The sequence below is a fragment of the Ostrea edulis genome, chromosome 6 (genome assembly GCF_947568905.1).
Source record: "Ostrea edulis chromosome 6, xbOstEdul1.1, whole genome shotgun sequence".
Lineage (NCBI taxonomy): Eukaryota > Metazoa > Mollusca > Bivalvia > Ostreida > Ostreidae > Ostrea > Ostrea edulis.
In genome coordinates this window covers 15,154,760-15,177,039 of record NC_079169.1, presented here as the reverse complement: position 1 = coordinate 15,177,039, position 22,280 = coordinate 15,154,760, and the positions used below count along the sequence as shown (strand labels likewise).

Sequence of the window (22,280 nt, the reverse complement as noted above, 5' to 3'; positions counted from 1 at the left end):
ATGAAAGCTTTCAGACATAGTGCAGATTCAAGTTTCTTAAAATCATCATCACTGTGGGTAGGACGGGGCCACAATAGGGGATAAAAGTTTTACATACAAATATATAGGTAAAATCTTTGAAAATCTTCTTCTCAAGAATCACTGGGGGAGATTTTTACATGAAAGCTTTTCGATATAGTGCAGATTCAAATTTGTTAAAAATAATGACTCACAGGGATAGGATGGGGTTGCAATAGGGGATCAAAGTTTTACATACAAATATGTAGAGAATTTTTTAAAAATCTTTACATGAAAGCTTCCCGACAAAGTGCAGATTCAGGTTTGTAAAAATCATAACCTTTGGTGGTAGGTTGGGGGCCACAGGGATAAAAGTTTAACATGCAAATATATCATAGGGAAATTCTATAAGTATGGGCCAAGGTGACTCATGGGCCTCGTTTAATAAATCATATAATTATCAGTCAGTGGAACACCAATCCTGTCTCCATTATAGCTGAACGGAGGGCACGCGCGTTTGAATCTGTGCAAGTCATGCTTTTCGGGGTAGGGGGTTTCTGTTATGCTTTAAGATTTTTGACAGGTGTTACCACAATATGGACAGAAAGTCATCCTGCAATGGGAACACGATTTAGGTTAGATACCTGTAAAATTTCCCACTGCGCAAATGCTGATAAACAATGGATCTGTATTGCCTGTACCTTGATTCTTTATTGTGGTCCCACCCTGGGATCATGATTTGAAGAAACTTGAATCATGAGATTACGTGCATATTAATATCACTATTATGGCCTTGCTGTTCTAGAGAAGTAGGACTGTGTGTGTAAAACTTTGATCCCCTAAAGTTCCCTTGGGTCCATGATTTGAACAATTTAGAATCTGCACTATTGTCAGAAATTAATCAAGATTCACGAGAGTTTTCGAAGACTCTGCCCTATTTTTACCTTTTTTGATATCTCCCCTTGGATGGGGCATGGTCCTTTGAAAATTTTTGAATTCCTCTTATCCAAGAATGCACTGTACCAAGTTTAGTTGAAATTGGCTCATTGGTTATTGAAAAGAAATCGAAAATGTGCAAGTTTACCGACAGATATCCCATGGGTGATCAGGAAATCTTTACTTGGGTTTATAGCTCAGGTTAGCCGAAAACCATGTTAATTTTCGTTAACTAATGTTGTATAAATCATGTCAATGTATGCCTCCCGCGACTAAATGAAATATTACTGCTTGTGAATGATAAACAGGGCTGCCACATTTCCAGTTAAAGACTAGAATACAATAGGAATTAAGTCTTTCAGTGTTGATCAGAATATGATATAAACTTGAACAAAATCTTTACCTCTGACGATCATATTTTTATTGCATATATTTGACATAACAACAAATTTTTGGCTTCTGTACTTTTTTGTATAAAATTCCTGATAATGAAATGCAAAGGCAACTATTGTTAAGAACAAAAGATTTAATCTCAGTGCATAATTAACAAGTTATCCATATAAATCCTTTCTTTTGTTCGTTCTCAGTTCTGCGTCAGAATGCAACATACATGTAATGTAAAAAGATCACATACATAAAGATATACATGAAATTCCACCTGAATTTAACATAGAATACCTACTACCTTTCATAATTTTACAGTTACTAACAAAGGAAAAAAAAAATGTCTCTATAAATTATAGAGTCAACAAAAAAGATGATATTCTACAATATCTGAACTACAAATAAGGCAAAACACAGCTAATAAAATGGGTTCTACAAACAACCACCATAGATGCACATTTTGTGTGGACGTATATAATGATCCACAATAAATTCCCAATAACAAATCATGAACACATTCCTATCCAAGGAATCAAGAACAAAATTGAGTAGAACAAAGTCATAAATGTTAAGACATTAAATCTATTGCCCATAACCCTTTTAAACTAACCTGTTAACAATATTTAAACTTTTTTTTTTTTTTACTTTTTTTTCAGCACTTGAGAGTAACAGGTTTGACTTGGACTGCAGTAAGACAGGGTGAGTAAAACAAAAGCTTTCGTGGAGACTCAATCAAATTACATCTTTTTTCATTATCCATGTACATATCAGAGTGTATTTTGAGATGGATTATAAAAATTGATGACAGATTAAATTTTCAAATGTATATGCAATTACGAACAAAATTGCACATATACTTAAATCTCTTTAAAAAATTAAGTTTCTTTAAATAACAAAAGAAAGAAAGAAAGACGGAGTTATTCATATTGGTTGTTTTAAAAACTACAGTATATCAAAAGAATACATAGAATTGTACATGTGTCCAATGCTTGAATGTTGCGAGTCCCCTTAAATAACAATTCGGTAGCAAATAAAAATACAATAGTAATCATTACAATAAATACACAAATAAAATAAAATAAATTATAGATCTAAGAACTTAAAAAAATAAGAAGTCATTCGGTAGACTAAATTAAGACAATCACTCACAATTATTACATAATTTGATTGAAAATGTTATATAATATTGATTATAGCACTTACTAATACATAATTAACAAAATTCGGTATGTTTGGTACATTTATGCTCCATCTCATAAAAAGCCCTCCTCAAAAATTAATACTGACCTTACGAAAACATAAAACCTAAGTCACCAAATCATGTATTAACCTCGTTACTTTTCTGATTTTAATAACCTATTGTAAAAATAAACTTGCTGACAATAAATCTCCATAAATAAATTCTCTTTTCAAATTTCAATGGAATGTTTAGAGACTAAAATTTCAAAATCGTATGATTTTTTTATTCGCCAATTTCTGTCGCACTTGAAAAACTGGCATCGTGGTGTAGAGCTCAGTGAGAAAATAAACACTGTTGTCAGAAAAAAAGAAGAAAATGGACTCGTTTAAAAACTCAACAAGTCAAATAAAATTGAGCACAACATAACAACTGGGAGGATAATCAATATTTTTTTCTTTCAAATCATAGATATGTAAAATAACTGTATGATATCTGATTTCTTGGGAGCGGAAGGTAGAATTTCTTGGCTTCTGCATGAATAAATCTACATACAAAATTAATGAAACATGATGTAATTACACAAGTCAAAATCTTTTCATCATTCAGTGAATTTTTTTTCTTTTAAATCAGGTTACTTTTTTTTCCCCCAAAAGAATCTCAAAATTCTGAGGTATTTTATGAGCATTTACAGAATATTCAATGCATGATAAGTTTACTTCATGAAAATTAATCATCATAAAAAAGGTTAAAAAGACTATATATTCATTGAAACTACACAAACACCTAAACTGTTAAATAATCAGAAAGGCAATGCTTGTTTGAGTACAAATAATTATTACACGGTGACTGAGAACACTAGTAAAAGCAAGATAATTGAAGCCTAAAAGTGAAAGGTATACAAATGAATCCCTCATCTGACGTCTGTGTGAAGCGGTTCTTACAGAAATCATGCAAACAGGAAGCTTTCAAATTTTAAGTACAACTTTTCCACTGGAATACTTCACCAGGATCTAATCTATGAAAAATAATGAAAGGAAAGATTCTATCCTTATAAACTTAATAATTCCCTTACACGTATTTACTGTCTACATGGCTGAATTCAATTTTAAAATGTCACAAGTAAAATATTATTTGCAAAAGTGTAAAACGTAATTTTCAAAATTACTAACTTTTAAAGTATACCCAAAGTAAAATTAAACTTAGCATATAAGAATACATAGAGTAAACTCTCACCAATCACTTATCGATATGGAGATGTTATTGACGTATTTTTAAACATGCTAAGAATGGAAATCATAACATTGGGCCCAGTAAAACACACAATTTCTAATGCAAAACGCCCAATCAAATTGCCACAGAGTGGTGTGTTGTTACTCATAATTATTCAAACATTATCTTGGAAAGAGAATGAAGAGAGAGCTAGAGATTTGTTGTTAATATGGACTTAACAATTTCAATGAAACATGGGAGATTTCCTGCTTTTCTTAGTTGATATTCACATATCAGGGCTGTAACTAAATTCCTCAGAAATCAGAGGAAAACTGGTCAAAAAGGGAGGAAAACACCCCATCTTACCTTGAAAAATATCATTTTCTGTCACCTTAGATCAAATCCAGAGTGTTTCATGTTTTCAAAAATTGAGCCAATCAGAGGATTTCCTCTGAAATGAGGAAAATCCACACCCCTGACATGCATTTTTGTATTCAGTAAGCAGCTGTTAACTTCATCATAATATCTAGTAAAATCTTTTACAAACAATGAAAATGTGTGATTAGAGCTTGATGAAGTATTCTAATAAAATATTTATAACCAAAATATACATATATTTGATATGCAGACAACATGTCTTTGTCAATAAGAAAAAGTATAGTTGCACTAATCAGCAAGTGCTGGGAAAAATTCCAAACAGTCCAAATATTCCAAACTCTTTTAAAGCCAGATTCAGGCATTTGAAGTTCTATTTTAGGTGACATAGGTGACACCTGTTATCATAATAAAAAGAGAATGTCGTAATGCTATATTTATTCTCTCTGCCGATGGAGCAACCTAATTTGGTTTTGTCAACTGGAATGTAAAATGAAACAAGTTTAGCAGATTTTTAAAAACATTTTTCTGTACCCTGTTTAGCTATGGTAAGATAAAGCTTAAAGCTCACATTGTAAAAATTATCCCCTGCATGAATTCTCAATGTGAGTATCGACTTGGTCTCTTGGAAACTGTTAATGAAGAACAGCGAATAAATGGGCTGATACCATGTAGCTATGTCATTTAAAATGATAAAAACAATATTCAATTTAAAATCAAAATTATAAAACTTAAGTGTAAGTAGATAAGTCAAGATGTTGTACTGGTTTACATGCGTATTATCTGAAGAAATTAAAATGCAACACATTTTCTTTGATTAATAAATGCATCAATATGAACTTTCACATTGCTAATTTGAGGGCAGTGATGTTATGAAAGCAATCCTTGAAATAAAAAAAGTTAAAATGTTAAAAACATGATTCAGATTTTTTTTCCTAAATAGCACCTTCAACCACACAGAACAATATGTAAACTACATGTAATAAAAGATCATCATTGCTAACAAAAAAATTACAAAGGTTCTATAAATTAACAATATCGGTCTATAGACCCATAGTTCTTTGTACAATATACTCATTGTATAATATGAATTTTCAATCTGAAAACAAAAAATTATGCTGTAGTTTCATGAGAATTGTAAATAATCCCAGATGATAAACATGTACTTGCATGGGGAAGGATATTAGAATAATATCTTTAACATAATTACCACTACAATGAAAACATACAACCTGACATTTCAAATGATAATAACAAATTTTATCTATTATATCACTCATCCTCAACAAGTGCAAACTGGGGATACGGCTGACATTTACAGAGATACCTGATATGTTTACCAAAAGTAGTATTTTTCTCCAGAGAAATTAGCAGGTTTTCCTTCAATCTTTCACATAAACTGTATATTTGCAAAACAAATTTTTCTCCATGCCTCCATAGCAAAAATAAAAGTGTAGCATTCTGACAGACTGTATCCATGAAATATGCAAGTGTAGACCTTATATTAAGTGGTAAACTGAATATAAAATATCTCAACATTTTTCCATTCTATATTCCATTCCGTGCAAGTCCACAGAAGACACCCTCATCCGCTTTACTTTGGCCCTGTGATTTTTGAACCACAGTTGTACATTTTTGGCCTCTAACTTTGGGAACTTTTGGCGATACTCGGACTTGTTCAATTCTTCACAGTATTTGTCTATCATATAGGAAGATGGATGGGTATCTTCTGCAAACCACTTCTCTAGTTTGGGTATCTCAGACATGGGGTCTATGAATACTCTTGTTCTACGCTTGCGATGAGATGAGCTCAGGCTGCCTGACTTAATGTGATGATCAGTAGGAGATTCGTCACTAGACATGGCTTGTGAATTCTGCTGTTGTTGGTATCGTGTCGTCTGCTGTAGAAAATGACTGTTCATGGGAAAATAAGTCATGGCCAGGGGATGAGGAAAATGGGGAATGTGAAGTGGTTGATGTAATCCTGCTGCACCATGTTGCTGCTGCAGTCGTGAGAGTGCACTTGCATTGTAATTGCCCATATGGCCTTCCCTTGTAAGGACACCATCTTTAGCTTCATGACTAGATTCTGACCCTGCGTAGGACTGGCTGTCATCTATATCTGACTCTATGTCATCTTCATCAGATCCCGAGTGAAAAACATCTGAATTTCCATTGCTTGAGCGACTGAAGTGACTTGGATAATCTTGCGAGGACCTCCGTCTCTCAGTATTATACTTATTGACTGAATCTGCCTTGCCATTTGAGTTTTCTTTCTCCTGCTCATCATCTGATAAATTCTTTCTCTTCCTGTTATTGTTAGAGGTGTCCAATTGTTCCTTCTTCACTTGACTAGATTTATATGAATTTGACAAATCACAAGGTTCCCTTGGTTCGTCTTCATCATCAGCATGGCTGTTTTTATACTGGCTATATTGGTGAGGCAGAATGTACACAGCATTCCTGTTTGGCAGGTAAGGTGCATCCCCTACTTCTGAAGTCTTTTCACCATCAGATGAAGCAGCGTTTTCTTTTTTGACTGAAACCTCCTGTCCCTCAATGCTTCTGTCATCATCCGATTTATCCACATCTGCATCAGAACATTTTGATTCTGTTCCCGTTTTCTCAGTGTTAGCTTTACTTGCATGATCTACTTCATCTTCTCTCTTTAAGCTATTATTCATCCTTGCTCTTTGACCTGCTTGGGAGAGGTCACAAGGCTCTTTCAGAGCATCTCCTAATATATCATGGGGACCATAAATACCCTGGAACGGATAGGGTAACATGTAAGGAAGACCTCTTGTACCCATGAAACAACCATTATCTGGAACATTAGTATTTTCATCTGCGACTTCATCACCCTCAAACGAGTTGTCACCATCAAAGCACTTTGAAGCCCTCCTATGAGCTGCTCTGGCATTTTTAAACCAGTAAATGATGTTGGTCAGATCCAAAGGTCTTCTTCCTTTTCTTGAATCCAGGGAATTCAGCTCCTCTAAGTATTTGATCATGACTTCCCTTGGAGGATGCTGGTTTTCTGAAAACCATTTCTGCAGACGGGGAATTTCATGCTCTGGATCAAATGAAGTTCTCATTCTGGTTTTACCATGAAGTGGGGTATGGTTTGTCATAAAACTTTGTTGTTCCCTTTGAGGAGATGGCGGGTTCTTTTCAGGAGTAGAGGCGTTAGATTGCCTGGTCTCCTCACTGTGTTTCTGCAGGTCTTGGTACCACTTGTCAAAGGACTTTCTGATTTCTAGAGGCAGATGTGAAAAGCTGTCTCCTTTACTCAAGGATGCCAACAAATCCTACAAAAGATAAAAGAAAGAAAACACAATGAAACACTTGTACTGAATACATGTGTATAAAGGATATAAACATTTCCAATCAGATTTGTGACCTTATTCTACCAAAATAATTAATTAATTTCAATTAAACATATTTAACTTACAATATATAAAAAAAAACCACACAAGATTTTGTAAGGTTTACAACTCAATATAATGTTAAGTGAACATCATCTATATTCATTTTACAAGACTTGTCAAATAAAGAACACAATTTCAAGCAAGTGATCTTGACCTTGTCCAAATGACCTTGTCCAAGGATAAAGACACACTCAAGTATGAAAATTAAACCTGTTCTAAGTAAGAAATAATGACTACCTAGGAGCAATTTGTTGAAGAAAAATCCTAGAGTTTAAGAAATTTTCCAGCTGTAGTTCAAGACATTGGGGGTTATTCCTCAACAATTCCAACACGTTCAATATTTTTATTCTAACATGGTGATGTGTGTGACGAGTACAAACAACAGTTCTTCTTTAGGAGACGTGTAGCCATTATACAAACCACCAGAGTATAAACTCTCACAAACCCTCTGATGAAACAATATATTTTTGTTGTCAATAGGTTGATTGAAAGTATAACACTGACAGACCATGGTAAAATGAGATTATACCTGTAGTGGGGCTTATCCAAACTTAACACATCTGACCTTTCCTTCACCTTGTTCATATTAGTTACATTGGATCAGTACTTGCATTACACAGTCTCACGACAAGCAACCTTTATGCCGACTATGAGATTATGAGATTCAAATGTCTCTTCAATATAAAGTATATGACTGAAAAAAAATGTTGTATCCATTTTTCTGCCAATGACATTGACCTGTATAAATGTCTTTGTTGCAGGTTCAGGACACAGACAACTCATAAGTAACCTTTGTATCAAGCACATGCTTTTAATGTCTCTCCATTACAAAGTCGTGGCACAGACAAATCATAAGTAACCTCTGTATCAAGCACAGACAAATAACCTTGATGAAATACACTGAAATCATTAATTTTCAGGGGAATTAACTCTCACTGTTTTCCTGGTATCGACAAGCCCACAAATTCAATTCCTCCAAAAAAAAAGAGAGAAACTGAACCACTGTAAAGAAAAGCAACTCAACCAAGCACAAACAAATATACTTAATTTTCTCAACCCACCGAACTTTGACCCATATCTTAAGTAACTTTGGTCATGACATCCTGTGCAGTTATAAGCAATATTTGTAATAAGTATGACCTTCTAATGCATCTCCCTTACAAAGTTACAATGAAAGACTTGCACAATTAGCAATAACTGTTGAAATATTGTTAAAATGAAGTTGTTTTCTTTATATATATAAGGTATGTTCTGAGTGACCTTGACCTTTACAAATATGACCTTGAATGACCTTTGCCTGAAAGTAATTTGCATATTACTGATTTGTGCGATATATGATCAATACCTGTTCAAAAACTGTTAAATTTCTAAATAAGACCCTTCACATGTGTGTGATATATGATGAATAACTGTTGAAATATTGCTGAAATGGTGGATTTTTTACATGTTCTGTGACCTTGACCTTTACAAAATGACCTTGAGTAAACTTCGTCTGAAAGTCATTCACACAATGATCAATAACTGTTCAAATATTGAAATGAGGTTTTTCCCATATAAAAATAATAAATAATGTTCTGAGTAACCTTGACCATTACAAAAATGACCCTAAGTGACCTTTGTCTCAACAATATTTGCACAATGATCAATAATTGGTAAAATATTGTTGAAATGAATTTTTCTTAATGTACAAGGTATATGTTCTCAGTGACCTTGATAAAATGACCTTAAGTAACTTTTTCAGAAAGCCATTTGTCTATTACTTATTTGTGTGATATATGATCACCTGTTCAAAAACTGTTGAAATAAGGAACGTTTATGTTATGAGTGACCTTGAACTTTTTAAAATGACCTTGAGAAACCTTGGTCCAAAAGTCCTTGTCTCAAGGAACATTAGAGATCAATTTCTTTTGAAAGGTTTAGAAGATATGAGCTCAGACTGACAAGATAGCGACTATATGCTCCCCTGAAATTTTTCAGGGAGCATAAAAATTGTAAACTGAGAGCCACCTATAAATATCTGAACATTCATACCTAATAGCAAAATGCTGGTAAATTGCTGTGGTGAATATTGTATATTTAAGTAATCTGTTTACTTCATACAAATGTCTGTCTTGCACCGTCACCTCAAAGCATTAAAATAAAATGACCAAATTAAGAAGGTTATAAACCACGGCTAATAAAGTTATGGCTTCCTCTCTTTCCACACAAACAGATATGTCTTTAAATGTACTTTATTAACAGATTTACTTCTATTTCAAATAAAGAATCTCCTTCTTGATAACATAAAAATCATTATATCCAAGTCCATTTTTAATTCATTGGACACAGTTGGATGTTTGAGAATGACATTTTAACAGGTCCATATATCATTATCATGCCTTTAAAGCCCCCTCTTCACTTCTATTCAGATGATCTGCATCTTTTATAGTGAGCAGATACTTTTCACGTGGCAATTCTTATTATACAGGTGAGAAGGGAACATATTCGTTAATCAAATAAAGAAATCAGCAAAAAAAATCTGTCAGCCGTCTCACACTAACAGCTTTGCATGATTTCACCGTACTTAAGGTGTTAATAATCAGTGATGCTTTCAATGACAGTGTCAGGTAAAATATTCAGTGGAAAGCTAACATTTCACTCCTACAATCACATTATTTTCATCTCGTGTTTTGGTATACATATATAGTGCTTTTTGCCACACTTCTCTTAACTCATCAGCTTAATTACAACATTCCTTTTTCAAAAATGCATTTTTTTGATTTAATCGTGGAAACCGCATTAAGATGAGGGGATATGCTAATTAAGAGTTCGTTAATGGTTACATTGGAAATCTATTAATCTAAACTTTAGACATGGACATCCTGTCTTAACTAATTTTTCCAGATTCACTTGTACATGGTACTTAAAACATTGCCACGTGTCACTAGAAATAACAAAAATTGCTTTACACCAAACAGCAGAAAAAAAGCAAGAAAAAACATTCTAAAATTCATACTCAAAGTATGCAAAATGATGAAATTTCACCTAAAAAATAAAGCTTGAGGACAGTAGGGTGCAGTGTAACATCACTTATTGTCTATAAGGTCTTCTTACAATAGATTAGATTAACAATAAGCCAATAAAATATTCAAAATCTCTATATTTTTATATCATGTCAGAGAAAAGTGTCCATTAAAACAAACATTACAAGAATCTGAACATTAAAGGATCTGATTAATGTTATTCCATTTGACTTTCATTAAATCATGTCACACATATACTGTATATATACATAAACAAGAGGCCCATGGGCCTTGAATCGTAGAACAGGCAAAAATTCTCACTAACCAAGATCCATCAATTAACAAAGTTTGATGATGTTAAGTCAAATAGTAAATGAAAATTTAAACGTAACTGTCCAAAAGTAGGTAAAGGTGACCTACTTTTGGTTGACACACTGAAGACTCAAGATGCATCAACTGACAAGTCAAATAGTATTCAAATATAGTGGTCAAATTCCAAAAGAAGGCCACAGTGACCTACTTTTTGGTCGACACACTCCAAAGACTCCAGATGCATCAACTGACAAAGTTTGATAATTGAAGTCAAATAGTATCTGAAATATTCAGATATAAACGTCAAATTCCAAAAGTAGGTCACACTGACCTACTTTTCAGTCAACACACTCTGAAGACTCAACATGCATCAACTGACAAAGTTTGTTAATTGTAAGTCAAATAGTATCTGAAATATTAAAATATAGCCGTCAAATTCCAAAAGTAGGTCAAGGTGACCTACTTTTTGGTCAATAACAAACTATGAAGACTCAAGATGCATCAACTGACAAAGTTTGATGACCCTAGCTTTCATAGTGTCCAAAACATGCATCTAAAATTGAAAATGTGAAATTTGAATGTCTGCAAAATTCAGAAAGTAGGTCACTGTGACCTACTTTTTTTGTTACAAATATGTTTCGAGGCCTCTAGATGCATCAACTTACAAGGTTTGATGATTCTAAACCTCTCGGTATCTAAAATAACAACCTAAAATGTATTCATAAATGATTAGCCATAAAATTCAGAAAGTAGGTCATGGTGACATACTTTTCACATGACGCAGTTCAAGGTTCCATGATCCATCAACTGACAACTTTTGATGATCATAGGCTCAAAAGTGTCCAAGATATGCATCAAAATCCATTTAATAATAATTAACTGCGAAATTCAAAAAGTAGGTCACCATGACCTACTTTTGAGACAACATGATATAAGGTCTTAAGATGCATCAACTGACAAAATTTGATGATCCTAGTCCTAATACTAAGGGCTGTTCCATTAAAACATATGAGGTACCCGGGGAAGGCACTTTAAAATTTGGGTAACCACCCATAGAAGCAAAAAAATGTAATGAGGGACCACTCACAGAAGCAATTTTAGATAGTGCGGCACCACCCATAGAAGTGAAATAAATGTGAAATACACTTTTTCTTTAAATTCAATATGTATGAATGACTATTTATAACCCCTGAATAGAGGTCTATTTTCAGATGTTCCCAAGCATGATAATAAAGAAAAGAGTATCTTGGGTGTCATCACCATTCAAATAACTGGTCATCAATGAAGCTTGATCACAGAACCATCAATTTATTTTATCAAGACTGTCTTTCTTAAACATGATGAACTGAATAAATTTTATAAGTCTACCTGTTCATAAAAAGTCTAGTATTGTAAATGTTCAAAAACAACTATGAAAAGTTTTAAAATTGACTAGTATTTTGAGTATTAAAAAACAAGAAAATGTGTCTCTTTACGTAAATAAAATGATATTCTATGTTTCTTAGTCAATATATAAATTTACAACCTGTAACTTAAGATTTGTGAGGCTCTATTCTACCGTTTTCAACAATTTCGATAAATTCCAATTTCTCGATTCATATTTGTGCGCCATGTTTGATGTACTGAAGTTTCAATTTCTGATTGTCAAGTCATTTGCATATACAGTAAAATATCTGTAACTCGAATATGGTTTATCTTGAATACCCCGCTTGAGTCGAAGTCGACCGCCGGTCCCGGCCGTTTTCCCTATATAAATAATTTTAAAAACTTCTGATATTTCAAACACGGTAATCTCGAACACCCCGCTTATGTCGAAGTATTTTCAAGGTCCCATACTCTAAATTCACCTGGTTTATCTTGAAGTGCAGTCGATTGTCTGCTCTGCTTACCATACCTGGCATCATTAAGTCACACATTCACACCCGCAGCTACGTCAATTATAATTAATGACCGCTAATCCACGCTCGCCTTTTCCGAGTAGAACCAGGTCGCGATGAATGGTTCAACAGCTTAGGTGATTAGTGAAGCCTTCCAACAATACGGCTAAAGTTCACCGCCAATTATGAACTAACACCCGATTCTAGGGATGGTGTTGTGAATGACACACGCTCTATCATTAACATGTGGGTTAGATAAACGCACAAAATCGACAAAGTACGCTTTAAGGTAATGCTCTTCATAACGATTATGCATTTAATAACACGCTTTACCATTAAAACTAGTACAGAGAAAACACGAAAATTTATTTAATAAACATTTAAAAGTTTTTTTTAAATCTGTCTTTTCTTTTTTGTTTCTTACGTGATAGGTTCTTTCATTACAATGCAATAACTGCATCTCAGTCCAGCCTGGACATCTTAAAGTAAGCATACAGGCACGATCATCTTAATTTTGAAACACAATGTCAATTCAATTGGATGTTTATATATATTTAAAAAAAACCGGAAATATTTGTCTTGAAATTCCACAATATTAATTTATCAACCTGTATTAAACTATAAGAAACGGCAACGGGGTTGTTGTTTATAATGCAAATCCCATACTATGCATCAAATATCCTCCTTCAAAAATATATCCAAGATCGATTTTGGATATCTCGAACCCCTGGATATCTCGAAGTTTTTTCGAGGTCCCTCGGACTTCGAGATAGAGATATTTTACTGTAGTATGTCATATAAAGTAGCATTTACATCAATGGACAAGTATGGAGGCGAAAGCTATTTCGTCGGTATTGAAAAGGTTTGAATTTAATATCAAGTTAAAAACCGAACAGCAGAGTGTAAATTCTTTCTGCAACAATATGATTTTCCTTTCTTTGTTGAAGTGGCTCAAGTAACTACATTTTCGCGCTGATTGTCAATGTTTAGCTTTTTCATTAGATCCACCTATGAGATTTCGCGACAACAAGCAAGGCGGAACAGACGAAGAATTTTGCAAGCTGTACATTATATTTAATGAAAAACACCTTTATTAGACATGCCCGAGCACAAAGTTGGTACTCCTTTTGGTGTAACTGTAAACAACATCTGGGACTAATACACAGTGCAGAGTTTATTATCGGTTATTCATAAAATTATTTTGCACCATTACGGAGATCCTATGGAATTGTAGCCTCATCCCGAAAACGTCAGAATAAAAAAAAATTGGATAGGGCTACATTATTGCAGCTAGAAAAAATCAAAAACCGTTTCAATGGACCACGAGCACGTTTCGTTTTCCATTTTGGACAAGGGAGATAATCCTAATTTCCGGTCGCTATAATCTTAGAGTCAAACTGGAAACGATAACCGGATCGCGGAACCTCATCGACCGAGATAAAATGAAGACAGAAAACGGCATTTGTTTCACATTCTACTTTCAACCCTTCCCTTCTCTTGTTGCATTCCTCTCAGTTTCGGTAAAAAATAAAGATTTTATCAAAACAACCACCCACAGATGCAGTTTTCTGGCAGTAGGTACCCACCATATATGCAATTTTCTACCAATGACAAGCACCCATAGATTTTTTATTAATTGCTGTCCCCGGGTACCTCATATGTTTTAATGGAACAGCCCTAAGCAAAATATCAAAGTTTTAACAAAACAAAAGTTAAGGTCAACTTTGAAGTGACCGAGACCACACCCTTTGCCTCAGGATGATGCATTGAACAATTTTTTATCTACAACCTATCCTCATCCTTATGCATAAGTTTGGTGATAATTTGCCCAGTGGTTCTTGAGAAGATTTTTTAGCAACCACTACTTTTGTTTGCATTTTCCTAATTATCTCCCCTGTTAAAGGGTCACAACCCTAGTTTTAGTACAAATGAAAGCCCTTGGGCCAAGGATACCCTGTGACAAATTTGACAAAAATTGGCCAAGGGGTTCTTGAGATATAGCCCTTTTCCCAAAAAGTTGACGCACACTGCACGCCAGACATATGGCCATATGATTAGCTCTTTGAGCCTTCAGCTCAGAAGAGCTAATGAAAGCAAAAGGTCAGAAACTTCTTGCATCCAGCATGTATTCAGTAGTTCATCAGTAGTACTGATAAATAGTTACATTAAATCAACTGTATCAGATCAAAGTTTCAACTACCTAGTTGAATGTCTCAGAATTTACATCTATACCTGGGTAACATATAAGCCTAGTTGGTAAATCAAATACAACTGAAAAAGATATCAATTGGTTTATGAAACCAAGAATCATCTTTATGTAGCTCAACAAACTATGGAAATCTACCAATTTAAGTAAAAAGACCAAGCTATACAGAACAGCAGTGTGCTATGAGAATCATTCTACTGGCCTCGCACATTTCAAACACTGCAACAAACAAACAACCAAAAAGATAGCATAAATCTGTTATCAAACAAAAACAAAGGTGAAATAAACAAAACAGCTTTAAAGTGGACCATAAATAGTGAAAAAAGGGGGAAAGGGAGACTAGGAGGGGGGCCACTATAGAAATGAAAATATGGAAGAAGATCTAGGATAATTAGGATACACTGATAAGGACCTAAAGATTGGGAGAAATTAGTGTTAGCTTTATGTGCCTCATGAACTGGAGAAGTAAGTTCCACTGTTAGCTCAAAAGTGAAAATTTCCTTACATGGAGAGATAAAGTATTAAATTTCTCACATAAACTTGCATTTGCAAACCTATTCCTACCACAAATATTTCAGTGCTTCCTTTTACTGAAGGATGTTGGTTTTATATGATATTTGAAAACTGCAATCATCAAAATTACCTGTTGATTTTTTTTTTACTAACAAAGAAAACAAGCATTCTGTATGAAAAACTTCATCTAAAGTACAAATATCTAATAAAATCATCTGCCATATATCAGCTTCATGAGTAAATTAAATGAAACTCACACTATAGAAAGAATACCCGTACTGAGAACTAGGCAGAGTACAAGAATTAAAGAAGTTCAGTCAACCATGAAACTAAGTCTTATAATTTTTGTTAGAATAAGTCCACTGTGACGAAAGTGAAAAAATAATCGGCACCCACTCATTAGATAAACAAATATCAAATTTCAATTTTCTAAGTTAAAGTTTAGTGGAAAAAAGTCCAAAAAACTACATCTGTCACAAAGTCCAATAAATCTTGTAAAAAATCAGTCAACTACTTCACTGTAAACATACATTAGCAAAGCACATACCAATTTCAGCTTCCTATATCACAGCCTGGTGAAAAAGAAGCAAAGCCAGCAGGGGACTGATAAATATTGACTTACTTTTTCAATAGGGCAGCCTGAGCTCATGAGGATGCCATGAGATTGGGTAAGTAGTAGCTGGAGTAACTTCCCTTTAATCTCATCTGTTGAGCTGAGTTTAGTCGAGCTGTAATGAAGGAAATCGAGAGTGGCAAGAAAATGAAAGCTTCTGCTCTGTCTATTTCTTAATTATGATATACCCTATATCCATAGCGTAAATATACTTGAAGAAAAATACAATATGTTGACCTTATTCACTAAAAACAAAAACAAAATACTAGTAATCAAAACAATTACTGTAAATAACACTTTTTCAAACCTTATACATACTACATGGAAAAACATGCCATTTACAAATCTGATCTTATTGTCCAACAATAGCTGCCTTTGATTTTGCACTACATATATTCATTGGTATAAATAAAATAAACAACTGATAAAAAGTTCTTGATTTAAAGAGTCTGTTACAGTAATGCATTTTTGAGTTCCTTCACAAATGCCATAGAATATTGCTCTAATATTTCTTATACAAATTTTCTTACACAGATTATAAGTTTTTACTGCATTCACAGATTTTTCACATCAAGTAACCACAATTCTACATCTTTTTTTCTATCCACACTTTTCCTGTAGATGGCACAGTCAAAACTGTGTACAGTGAAAAACACATCAACAAAAACGGAAAAGACGTGTAAACTACAGGCATGCATGCAGTCACTGGCATTCTCCCCCCCCCCCCCCCCCCCCCACATACATATTCTTTTTACATGTGATTTTAATGTTTCTAAAAGACAAAATACTGACACAGATAACAATAATCTGAATCTACCATTTGTCATCAAGATTTACACTTCATATTGAAAGCACTGTATGGTTTACTGTAATCACATGATTTAAATGAATACAGTAATGCCAGTTAAATTTGCTGCCTTTCTGTAAACCACACTTACCTTTATTTTTGCTGAATGTGTGTTAGTTTTGGCATAGTATTCTGAGAACATGTTTGTAGACAGTCTCCCCATGTAATCACTATGCTAAACATATACTGTATGTAGTTTTGACTTTGAACATGGTTATTTTTGTGTTTTCTACCCAAAACCTTAGTTTTTCTCGTTTTAAATTTGCTATTTTTTCTCCCCATCATCAATGGAAGTAGTAAATGTCAAGGTTAACTTATTTTCACTTTAGCACTGATGTCAGAACTCAGCTGAACTCTAAAACAGCGAGTACATGCAGTGAAAATAATCATACACAGTATATACATTTATAAGTCTCTAACCAGTATTTCCATTCTCCCCTCCATTATTCAGGGACTGGTATATTTTTCTGCCCAGTTCCAGCTATCCATATGTGCCTAGTCTATAAGTAGTCGTACCTGTTTCGTTGACAGAGTAATTTACCTGCAGAGTCGAATGCGGAGTTTAGCAGTCTGAGTCAGATCACCCAAAATGTCCTCTATGGTAGTCTTGCTGTCTTCTGTTATGGAGGTAAAACTCAGCGGCTTCCAATTCTTAATCTGAATAGCACCTGTTTTAATGAATGAAACTGTTAATACACGTATATTGTGTATGTATTGGCCTAGTTTTATTGTGCATTATAAAAATATTAATTGTCTCTTACTAAACCATTACACCACGTGACCATACTATAACATAATTCTGAATTACAAAATGAACATGAATTAACTTTTTGTGTTCATTTAATACCTTTAGCATTCATGGCCTCATTTGCGTTGTAACCAAGCTTGATAAGGGCTGTCCGAACAAGCTCCGTAAACAGGGTAGTACATGGAAGTATGGCGTAGGTGTCCAGTTCTACACTATAGGTGGCAGTGTTATCTGGTTCAAAGGTCAAAGGTCCACTTGTTTGTTCAATGACACAATGGATTGGCAAAGATTTCACTCCTACGGAGAGAAGAAAAAATCTGTTACAACTTCTTCTATCATACAAAGCATCTTCTGATAAAATTTTACATGTTGACAAATCGAGTTATGCTAAAAAGTACCATGGCATAATTTTTGTTTAAAGTTTATCAACTAAATGAAAGCAAACATGAAAAGGGTTTACTAAAGATTTTTATTGCCAATACATGTACAACATTACATTACTAGAACTGTGGATCATGCAGACACTAATTTGATAATTGCATGTTTAGAATGAAGGCTTGATGAATATCTAGACACATTTCAAAACCCCTAAACTTTTGCATAGCTATAGTTAATGCGTGCTTGAGTAGAAAACTCAGTTTCTCACTTTCTTTAAAATTCACACAGTCAAGAAGTACACACACTTCTAAAATCTTCTTTTACCCATTCTGTTTTAAGAAATGTTAAAACAGATATCAAATCCTTTGGTCTGGTACAAATTTATCCTATGATCATAATTTTAAACATTTTGAGCTTATTTACTTTCTCTGTGTGTCATGTATTTATGAATTTAAAGTCGTTGTACAAAGAAGTCGGACAAAGATCATCTTTATAAGCACAGAGAGAAATTATCTTAAATCCGTCCGGAGATTTTTCAATTTAACTGAAAAGAGTAAATCCTCTTTGAAACCTCTAAAAATTTAAAATCCAGTTTTATTACAAAAGCAAATAAATTTAGGTCTTTATCCCTTCCAAAATACCAGGGCTATTCTACCTCCATGAAACTTTCAACTTAATCTCCAAACAGGATAAACCCTGCAAGAATCTTGAGCAATAAAATTCCTATTCATACATTAGTAATGAAATAATTCTGACGATGTCTTAAAGTAGTGATTTAGCATAAAACGACACAAAGCAACCATTTTCTCAATTAAAGAATACTTACATCCAAATTTGTATGAATATCACGTGTAACAAATGATAATTAAAAGAAAATAAAAACCCCAAAACAAACAAAAAATATCACCACCACCCCCCAACCCACAAGGAAAGGCATTAAAATTTTGATAACATGTACCACAAGAATGTCTTGATGGTGTTCATAGTAATTTATGTATCAGATGTCTCTCTGGTGTCCATTTACACGAGGGTATGAACTGCAATGATTCACATCAGATTACCTCATGAAGCACATGCCCTCATGCATTTTCAAAAATGAAATTACTTCTTATATTTACATTTTACTTTCATTTAAGTCAGAATTCCTTGTCGTTAAAATAGACGTACTATATCTAACAAGTAGTTCTTATTCATACACATATTGTTTACAACTGTAAATGTAGTAATTTCTCTATCAGATGTTTAGGTTACGTTCATAGTGATATTCATATATCAGATTTATAGGTGGTTTTAGATTTCCTAATGTATTACAGTATCAGATGTAAATAAGCTTTGTATTTCTCTAGTGAAACCCCAAGAAACTGAACATTTACGATAATCCCAATTGGAAGGCTATAAGCTTGACTATAAAAGGAAGTGTTGAAATTATTTGCTTTGGAACATTAAACTTGACAGACACAACACATGGTGAACTAATTTTTCCATACATGGTTAATTTTCCCATAAAAACAAGAAGTGAATCACATCTATCCTATGTATCTTCTGAAATCTTACATTACTTTCATCGGTAAAAAAAACTCAAACCTATTTCCTTATTCAATATTTATTAAATCAATCTGTTGCTCTAGGCCTTGGTGTCTGTGATTTAAATGCAAAATAATATACAGAGACAAAGCTCGCCAGTTTACAGCATTACTTCCTAATGTGGTGTTAAATCAGAGACTAACAGTGAATACAGAGTCCTAGTAATTACTTCCGCGGAGTGAACCACATCACCTTATACCGCTGATTACATTTAATCGGCTTTGTTTAAGCTGGAGTGATGGCAGATGGTCCGGGACTTAATCCGCCAACGGACACAAATCTATAACACCTTGTCCCCCATCAGTGACTATAAAAGCCGGATGGTCTTATTTTCTTGCTTCTCAGCCACCATTTTGGTCATTTTTGATACATTTGTTTGATGAATTAATCCATGAATTTAAGTTCAGTAAATATCGTTCAGAAATACATTTTTTTTCCAGTTTAAAAATCAAAGGAATTTCGGAAGAAATTCATGAAGTTTGCAGTGTTTGATAATTTTTTTTTACCAAAATAAAATGGCATCATCATCTTGATTAGTTATAGATTGTACCCTCTACTTACAGGATGTAAAAACCACCTTGAACTTTTAAGATGACAGCAAAGGATGAAAAAGAAAATGAAGAGGGAAAAAAAAATTAATACAAAGCGGATTAGTCCCAACCTTTTTAGGTTGTGCTCTGTGCAAAAGGAAAAGAGATCCCTCTAATTCCTTTTTAACACTTCATACTTTCCATGGAAGGACTTAAGTAAAGCGATAAGGCAGATGCATGGTTGTTTAATCCGTCTATCCCCCAGATTCATCCTCTTATGAGCAGCTGCTTTTGTGTAAGATTTGAATTAAAAGGAAAAAAAGGGAAAATAACAATCTCTTCTCTTTATGCCTCTCAGACTGTCAATGCTGGATCAGGCGATTTTAATTCCATGACAGTCGTGATGGATTGGTGCTGCTGAGGACCCTGTGATCCTTAATCTGCAGATTTATGCAAATATCATAGATTCTTGCTCTGCATTTCAAAATCTCTAACAATTTCCAACAGTTGACAAAACTGGTCCTGAGTTAAGAAGGCTCAGTTCACATTTTTGAAAAATTATTAGGGCTATGACAAATATTTTGTTAAAATAAAAATAATGAAATGATAAAAAAATAAAGAATTTTCCATAAACTCTTTTAATATTGGAGCTGTGTTGTGGTAATGCATGTTGGTAAAATCATAAGTAAGGGAGATAACTAGAGAAAGTGGCCTCTCAAACTCGAGTAGCCTTGATTTAATACAGGATTACTATACAGTTAACAATAAATATTTCTTCATCTGTTTCAAATAAAATTATTTCAGTTACACAACAACTTCTGCCAGGACAGATCTAACAGAAGAAAAGACTGGCTACTTATGAGATTCTTGTGATGGTTGTGATTAAGATAATTCTTTAACAGTGGGTGTCTTCATTAAACTTGTGCTTGAGACTTTGAATCCCAAAGAAGCTGTCAAAAGTCAGAATCTTATCACCAGTAATTAACAGCCAACTTAAGTCTCTCAATTACTTCAGGGGGAAAAATACCAATCTATTAGACGAACCTGTTGATGAAGTTGGTTACATTAGACAAATTCATATAATCATAAGACCCATTGATATAAAAAGAAAATCTTGAATTATGGTAAAACTTACATTAAGATTATTGACATGATACTGCATTTGATCAGATCAAGAGAATGTTTTCATTAATTTCTAAATAACTGGTATAAAACTTGAAGAATCACATGTTGGAATCAAAAGAAACATTTGGCTTGAGATTAAAACATACTAATACACATCTTGAAGACTTTTGTAACCAGCTTTACCAATCACATTTTCTTCAAAGATACTGCCAAATATATTTCAATATTATCTGCATTAAAAGCAAATCTCGTACAAGTCTGCAGCTGTCATGAATTTACCTATCAGTTCTACCTTAATTCCTCTAATGCCGGAGATTACAACAACTTGCGATATTGTTTTACATTACACCATATGTACAATATTGGCTATGCAGTGATAATTAACTCTAGCATGATGTTCACATTTTTCTGAAGAATAAGTTGTAAGGCTTGTTTAATTATTATTTCTGACCATTTTCTCTGAAATCTATCTTTTCATGAAAAAAATTATATAAATTTAAGAAATAAATTTCATTTTTGAAAATACATGATGGTATGAACTGTAACACTTCACAATGGCCACTTCATAAAGCGTGTTAGCACATCATGAAATTTAATACCCAGGGTGAGGAATTGCAGTTCATACCCTCATGCATTTTAAAAAATAAATTACTTCTTCTAGTTACATTCTACATGTACTTTCATTTCTGTCAACATTCCAAGCCATTAAAATAGATGCATTATACTTATCCGACTTTATACAGGCATTCAATTAAATGTTTACAACTGCAACACATTCATGAGGAAATGACTTTCATTACAAATTGTAAATAATGAAAGGTACACATTGGAAAAGGAATATATGTATAAATAAAAAGTCTCAAAACAGTATCTAATCTCAGAAACAATATTAATGCTTTTAAAAGTTAACAAAAATATATTGACAACACTGAATCTGTTTATCAAACTTTACTCTATTTAAGGAGGTATACTATACTTTGTCATAATGGCCAATTTGAATGAATATATATATATCAGCAATATTTGTATTACATTT

General features: G+C 33.5%; 1 protein-coding gene across 1 annotated transcript in view; it reads right to left on the bottom strand.

Moving 5' to 3' along the window:
* Positions 1 to 1,337: 1,337 nt before the first annotated feature.
* The window catches only part of LOC125646781 (uncharacterized), a 29,367-nt gene continuing 8,424 nt past the window's right edge, over positions 1,338 to 22,280 (bottom strand). The window contains exons 3-6 of the mRNA XM_048873309.2: positions 17,727 to 17,924; positions 17,421 to 17,547; positions 16,042 to 16,147; positions 1,338 to 7,389 (exon numbers count right to left, since the gene is read on the bottom strand). Coding sequence (XP_048729266.1) covers positions 5,614 to 7,389; positions 16,042 to 16,147; positions 17,421 to 17,547; positions 17,727 to 17,924 — 2,207 coding nt within the window. The 3' untranslated portion in view covers positions 1,338 to 5,613. The remainder of the gene's footprint in view (positions 7,390 to 16,041; positions 16,148 to 17,420; positions 17,548 to 17,726; positions 17,925 to 22,280) is intronic.